At 61.3% G+C, this 7,021-nt stretch overlaps 3 protein-coding genes across 3 annotated transcripts in view; all 3 read left to right on the top strand.

Moving 5' to 3' along the window:
• The first annotated feature begins 612 nt into the window (after positions 1-612).
• SPRG_02663 (hypothetical protein) lies at positions 613-2,960 on the top strand. Its single transcript, XM_012341227.1, has 2 exons — positions 613-1,022; positions 1,082-2,960. Exons 1-2 carry the CDS (start codon positions 637-639, stop codon positions 2,841-2,843), a joined length of 2,148 nt encoding a protein of 715 aa, XP_012196617.1. The 5' UTR covers positions 613-636; the 3' UTR covers positions 2,844-2,960.
• Positions 2,961-3,425: 465 nt separating this feature from the next.
• Positions 3,426-6,054, top strand: SPRG_02664 (hypothetical protein). Its single transcript, XM_012341228.1, has 8 exons — positions 3,426-3,529; positions 3,573-3,871; positions 3,923-4,687; positions 4,737-4,908; positions 4,955-5,264; positions 5,324-5,494; positions 5,543-5,616; positions 5,666-6,054. Exons 1-8 carry the CDS (start codon positions 3,456-3,458, stop codon positions 6,003-6,005), a joined length of 2,205 nt encoding a protein of 734 aa, XP_012196618.1. The 5' UTR covers positions 3,426-3,455; the 3' UTR covers positions 6,006-6,054.
• Positions 6,055-6,409: 355 nt separating this feature from the next.
• The window catches only part of SPRG_19441 (hypothetical protein), a gene marked incomplete at its 3' end in the record, with an annotated part of 1,473 nt that continues 861 nt past the window's right edge, over positions 6,410-7,021 (top strand). Inside the window, exon 1 of the mRNA XM_012341280.1 lies at positions 6,410-7,004. Within this exon, the coding sequence (XP_012196670.1) occupies positions 6,450-7,004 (555 nt within the window). The 5' untranslated portion in view covers positions 6,410-6,449. The remainder of the gene's footprint in view (positions 7,005-7,021) is intronic.

Genomic DNA, 7,021 nt, shown 5'->3' on the forward strand with positions numbered 1-7,021 from the left:
TCAGGCAGCAGTTCAAACTCTCAAGGGCCAATCAATAGTCGCCACCCGCGATCCACGTCACTTGAATACGCGAGGGGCTTCGTCGAGATGTCGCCTTGGTGCAACAGCGCCTTGGCCTGCCCGACATCGATGGTGCTACGGTACACTCCACGCCCATACCTTCGGTACTGTAGCGTAATACACGACGTAAGCCGCAACGTCGTTTTGAGAGTGTGTTGTACTTGCTGCCGCAAGGGACAACAAACCTAAAAGCTCTTGGCACAGATGTACGAGCATCATCCTATTTGGCCAATGAGCGCCGCACGCGTGCACGGGGTGACGTCAAATAAACGTGGGCGTGGACGCAGAACCACGGCGGATGACCGCTTTTGCGTCCGTGCTGCGTCATACACTATTTCCGTGGATCAGCGGATCGCCCCGCGCCACCAGCTGGATACAAAGTCAAGGTGGAAATCTGCAGCTGGCGAGCGCCTTTTCATCGCCGAGCGTTGACAAGCTACGAACTTCGTTGTCCTGCGGCTGCTTCGCCCAGCCGTGCCCTTCGAACTTCGGTTTGCAACCCAGATACTGCGGATCAGGTTGGCGTGCTTTCGAGGGAAGTTTGCTCATTTCCGTTCTTCTCGCGTCGTGGCCACCATGTCGGGCTACATGAACAACATGATGATCTCCGTCGGCCTCATGGTCGTCGTGCAGTCCGTCGTCAACTCGTACTTTGGCTTCGAGACGCCGGCGACCTGCGCGCCGGGCGTCAACGACAACTCGTGGATTCCCGAGTACCAGTCGACGACGCTCTTCCACCCCAAGTCGGTGGTCCGGTCCTCGACGTACCTCGAGCTGGCTGATGGCGTCGCGCTCGCCACGGACGTGTACACGTCGCAGGACGCCGAGTACCACGGCCTCAAGGTGCCCACGATCTTGCACCTCACGCGCCACGGCCGCGGCTACACGCTCGACTTCCCTTTCAGCAAGGTGTCGGCGCGTGGCGACTTTATCAACCCGCGCACCAACACGTACATCACCAAGTACGTTGCTGCTTCATGTGCCGTAGCAAGATCACATGGGCTCACACAGGATGCATTAGGTTCGTTGCCGAAGGCTACGCTTGGGTCGCCGTCGACATCCGTGGCACGGGTGCCTCGAGCGGCGTCAAGACGATGGACTTTGACGACCAAGAATCCGCGGATGCCAAGGAAGTCATCGAGTGGATCACCAAGCAGAGCTGGTCCAACGGCGACGTGACGGCGTTCGGCGTCGGCCTGGACGGTGTCTCGGCCCTCGTCATCGCGGCCGACCCGCATCCCGCGCTCAAGGCCGTGACGCTCAACGGCGTGCCGGCCGAGCTCTTTGAGAGCGTCTTGCTGCCCGGCGGTGCCCTCAACAACCACGGCACCAAGATGTTTTCGTCGTTCTGCCACGCGACCGACAACAACTACCGCTGGGAGGGCGTCCCGAGCTTCAAGGCGCGTCTCATGATGAAGAACTTTGGCGGTAACGTCTACCCCGTCAACACGTCCGAGCCGAACGTCATGGCCGCGGCCGTCGCGCCGCACAAGGCCAACCCGGTCCTCTTTGACGAGCTCCAAGCGATCACGTTCCGTGACGACTCGTTTGCGACGATCCCGGCCACGTTTGAGCAGTTTGACGCGCGCCGCCTCTTCGCCAAGCTCGCCAAGTCGCCCGTCGCGATCCTCAGCCTCTCGGGCTACTTTGACACGGGTGTGACGCGCTCGTCGATCTGGCTGCACCAGTACTTGACCGGCCAGATGGACGCGGCGACGCTCGCAGCGCTCGGCTTGGACGCGGTCGAGGTCGGCGACGTGCCGGCGACCAAGTACCGCCTCATCATGGGTCCGTGGAGCCACGCCAACGTCGACAACGTCGACCCGTTTGCCGAGGCCAAGACCCGCTGCTTTGATACGATTGTCGAGGTCTCTCGGTTCCTCGATTTCCACACGTACCCGGAACGTCGCCAGGATTCGGGCATTGACGTCGAAGAGCCGATCCACTACTTTACCATGGGCGAACAAAAGTGGAAGACGACGACGGCGTGGCCGCCGGCTTTGATCGACACGACGCAGACGCTTTACTTTAGCGACGACAAGAAGATGGTCGAAGACCTCAGCGAAGTGATTGATGGCGAGCAGGCGCTCGACATCAAGGCGGGTTCCGAGACGCTTTCGGGTGTCACGACGCGCTGGCATTTCCTCGACCACATCTTCCTCAACAAGCCGTCGTACGCACACAACCGTGACGGCCTCGAGAAGGACCTCATCTCGTTCGTCTCGCCGCCGCTGCACGTCGCCGAGCTGACGGGCGAGATGACGCTCAAGGTCTTCTTCTCGGCCAACAAGCCCGTCGTGAACCTCTTTGCGTACCTCGAAGACGTCAACGGTGTCGCGCCCATTGACCAGCGCGTGGTTGCTGGCGCCAAGGTGCGCGGCGGTATCACGTACATCACCGAAGGCAACGTCAACCCGATGCACAAGTCGGTCGCTCCGGGCTCGCCGCTGCGCACGTTCCGCAAGGCCGACGCCCGCGTCATTGAGCCCGAAACGATCTACGAGGCGACGTTCAACTTCCTCCCGACGTCGTACCTCCTCCCGCACGACCACCAGCTTCGCGTCACGATTGCGGGCTCCGAGTACCCGTCGTTTGCGGTCCGTGACAGCGAGAACCTCGCGACGAAGCTCACGATCCACTACGGTGCCCAGTACCCGTCGTCGCTCACGATCAAGTCGCACGAGGTTGAGCTGCCCGTCAAGGTGGCGTTCGTTGAAAGCGGTGTCAAGACGGCCGCGCCGGCCAAGGACGAAGACGAGTTTGCCGAGAAGATCGAGCTTTAGAAACCCACGAACGCCGTCATCGCTCTCCTCCTCCTCGTTCCTGTACATTTGGATTGCAATATACATGTGAGATTATAAACGTATCAGTAAAGTACGTTGTCGCCAAAGCACTCTTTCTTGCCCTCGTCGTCGTCGTCGTCGTCTTATCCTCTGCATGCAATGCAGCCAACGCCAACGATCGCCATTCGCGCGGCTGCCCTGTCTCGATGTTACATGCACACTGACGTCACTTGCGCCGACCGTGCGACCGCCGTCGTCCATCGCGATATGTACCCGCCTCGCCGATGGCCACACGCCTTGGCCAGACGCTGCGCATCTCGGCGCCGCCTATCGCCACGGCGCCGTCGGCGAAGCCTCCATCGCGCGGCCTTGCCCCTCGCCTCATTACTCACGCCCACTACGACCGTCGCTCGCAGTCCGGAAAAGGATATGTACAACCGGATGGTTTCATCCTCGTCGGCAATGCGAAGGCGAGGCGGTATTTTAATGCGCGTTGGCACCTCTTCATATATATATTTGTATGAGATTGCCTTTTGGAAAGAATAAAATGAGCGTGGCGCTGCCACTTGGTAGCGTCAGATTCTTCTCTTGACCGCCATCGCGAGACGCAGCATGATCCAGGCCCCGATCGCCGCAGCCGCGGCCCCGCGGCCCCTGTACCTGAACGAGTCCCAGCAGTCGGAGCTGTAGGCGCATGAGGCGGCGCCATGGAGGCTCATGGTGTGCTAGGTACCACACGTCGCGGAACCACGCGGTGGCCTTCCTGCAAAACTCGCTGAGCGACCTCCATGAATGGGAGTTCATCTCGGAGAAGAAGAACGTGCAGTTCTACCGGAAGAAGAGCTCGGACGGGACGACGTACACGATCAACGCCATCACGCGCATCGTCGCCGACCTCGACGACACGATGCGGACGCTCTACTGCGAAGACAGCATGGCGCTCGGCAACCTCTTCTCGCAGCTGCACGACGACACGTTCGCTGACGGCGCCGTGCTTGCGACGCTGCCCGCCAAGCGGGATCCGACCGGTAGCACGCAATGGACATGCGCGCAATGACATGACACGTACGTACTGGTAGGCGTCTGCCGCGAGCAGTGCAGCGTCAAGATGATCTCGTTCCGGCCGTTCAATGCCATGGACAAAGCGCGTCAGTACTCGGTCGTCGACTATTGCACGATCCGCACGGGCAAGACGGACGAAAAGCCCGACGAGACGGGCGTCGACAACCGGCTCGGCATCCAGCTCATGTACTCGACCGACGTCGCCGAGCCGCCGAAGCGGGGCCCGGTCCTTGGCACGGCCAACGACATTGACTATGTGAGCCAGCTCCTTCCGTCGGGCTTCATCGTGTACCCGACGACGAAGAAGGGCGTCCTCGAAGTCATTTTCAGCTGGTCGGCGCACGATCCGCGGGGCATCTCGCGTGGCTATAAGAAGGCGATTCTGAGCCTCGTCTCGAGCGTTGCGCGGCTCGAAAATATCTTTCTCGCGCTGCGCATTGCCGCCTCGGGCTTCATCAAGAGCAAGAACTGGGTCAACGACAAGGACCGGTCGTACTGCTTCATCTGCCGCGAGTCGTTTGGCCCCTTTCGCCGGCGCCACCACTGCCGCCTCTGTGGCGACATTACCTGCTCCAAGTGCGCAACGATCACGGCCGTCAAGTTGCCTGTCGTCGGGCTTTGCCAAGTCCGCATCTGCAACCGGTGCCTCACCGAGAACGATTCGTCGCGGAGCAGCAACCCGGGCCCACCGCCCATGGTGCCCAAGCCGACGCTGGGGTCCCTCGGCGGCCTCCCGCCCGCACCCACGTCGTCGCACCACTCGTCCTTTGACTCGAACGACGGTACGTTCAACGTGACAAAACTGCGATATGCAATCGGCAATCGACCTAGGCCACACGTACCACCACCACCAGCACGTGCAGGTCATGGAGCGGCTCTCGCACGGCATGAGCAACCTCTCCGCCGTGCCCAACTGCATCGACTCAGACGACGACAGCGATGAAATGTCGATTTCCGGCGATCTCTCAGCGTCGGCCGCATCCTCGTCCGTCCTGGGCTCCCGGTACCTTCATCCATGACACGTCCGTCTCATCCCACGCGTCGCGTAGGTCCATGTCGTCGTCGCTCGCCACGTCCAACATGGGGTCGTTCTCGCAGACCGCAAACGGCAAGATGGGCGGCACCATCGAAGAGTCGTTCGACGAAGCAGACGAGTTTACGGGCCACGGCACGTCGGCCGACTTTATCCCGCTCAACATGGTGTCGCACGCGTCGTCGTCAATGCCTGTCAAGCCGTATCTGTACAAACTCACGTACACAGAGAAGCAAAAGTGGCCCTTGGCACCCATCCCGTCGGACGAAGCACCGCGCCTCCGCAAGCTCGACGAGCTGCGCATTCTGGACACCCCCATGGAGCAGGTCCGTCGTGCTCGGTCTGAAAGAATTAGGATGTCAATATGGATCCCGGCGGCATGTAGGAATTCAACCACATTGCACAGTCGGCGGCGGAAGCGCTCGGCACCGCGTTTGGCTTTGTTAGCTTTATCGACGACAAGCGTGAGTGGGTCAAGGCGTGCTACGGCATGGCTGCGTCCGCCGCCGTGCCCCGCGATATTTCGCTCACGGCCCACGCCATCATGTCGTACGAGGTAGCGAGCACGCATGTGTATCTGGACGCGCGATGGCATGCTTCTTAGGTCATGGCCGTGCCCAACCTGACGCTGGACGCTCGCTTCAAGGACAACCCGCTCGTGACGGAAAATGGCCTCCGGTACGCAGGACAAGCTGTTGCAAAGGGTTGCCACATACTGTGCCTCTAGCTTCTTTGTGGGCTTTCCGCTCGTCACGAACGACGGTTTTATCGTCGGCGCACTCGCGGTGGCCGACGCGAAGGTCAAGGACGGGATCACGCAGGGCCAGGTCGCGACGATGAAGCGGCTCTCGAACCACGTGACGCGGCTCCTTGAGGAGCGCGCGCACTACGTCAACCCCGTCGGGTACTCGAACGTCCAGGCGCCGCCAACAACGTACTCGTCGAACGCCGCCCAAGCCAACATCCACAACGCGCTCTTGGACCTCCTCAAGAAGACGGAGGCCACTGGCAAGACCCTCCAGCAGACGCAGAGCATGATGAACCAGTCGGCCAAGCGCGACGCCTAAGAAGCGTGCCCTAGATACGTATGATGTACCACTTGTGTGTGTTTTTGATGCTGCGTCTTCTTCTCGGTCAACCAAGTGCGTCTCGCATCGTGGGTAGCTCGCACCACGTCCCCAGATCCTAGAAACCAGATCCTAGAAACCAGATCCTAGAAACCAGAAGCCAGCAACGGCCGCAGAAAGGCCACCACAGCGTTTGGGTCGAGCGTCTGGCGGCCGATCCTCCTCGACGCCACCTGCTTTCTGCCTCGGAACAGGACTAGCGGTGGCCTCATATTGTCTTGGGCGCAGTATGCCAAAGGTGTCCAAATGACTCGACACCAACGGGACATGTTGCCATTGGCGCCATTCGGCTTGTGGTTGGTCGGCGCGTGCCAGCTGGCAAATTGTGCCATCACGGAACCGTCGGCCATTCCTCGAAAGAGAACCACAGACGCAGAACGAACTATGGTGCGCTACGTGGAGACGGTGGCCGCGCTGCCGTCCGAGAACACGCTCCCGACCGTCCTGCTCATTGGCACGACCGAGACACCCGGCCTCGACCTTGTGCAGCGCGTCCTTGAGCACCTTGCTGGCGCCGCGCTCGAGCCCGCGACGCTGGCGCTCGTCGCGCATGCGATCGCCGAGCTCTCGCCGTCGACCGACAACGCGGCGTCGGCGCACCTCTATGTGCCGCTGGACGACGACAAGATGCTGAGCCTTGTCGTCGCGCAGCTCCCGACGGCGGTCTCGCGCCACAACTCGAAGGCGCGCCCGCATGCGATCATGGCGCTTGTCAAGGCCCACGCCGCCGACGTTGAGGCGAGCACGGTCGTCGCGCTCTCGTTGCCCAACCACGCGGCGAATTGGGTCGCGGCCGGCACGGCTGTCGCCAAGGCGATGCCTGCCTACTTCCACAAGTCGACCAAGGCGCTCCGTGGCGTCATCACGACGGGCGAGGGCACCGCGTTTGCCTCCGACAGCACGCTCGTGGTCTTTGACGAGCGCTTGACGCCCGAGCAGGTCACGTACCTCGAGTG

This window comes from Saprolegnia parasitica (genome assembly GCF_000151545.1).
Source record: "Saprolegnia parasitica CBS 223.65 unplaced genomic scaffold supercont2.6, whole genome shotgun sequence".
In the NCBI taxonomy this organism is placed as follows: domain Eukaryota; phylum Oomycota; class Saprolegniomycetes; order Saprolegniales; family Saprolegniaceae; genus Saprolegnia; species Saprolegnia parasitica.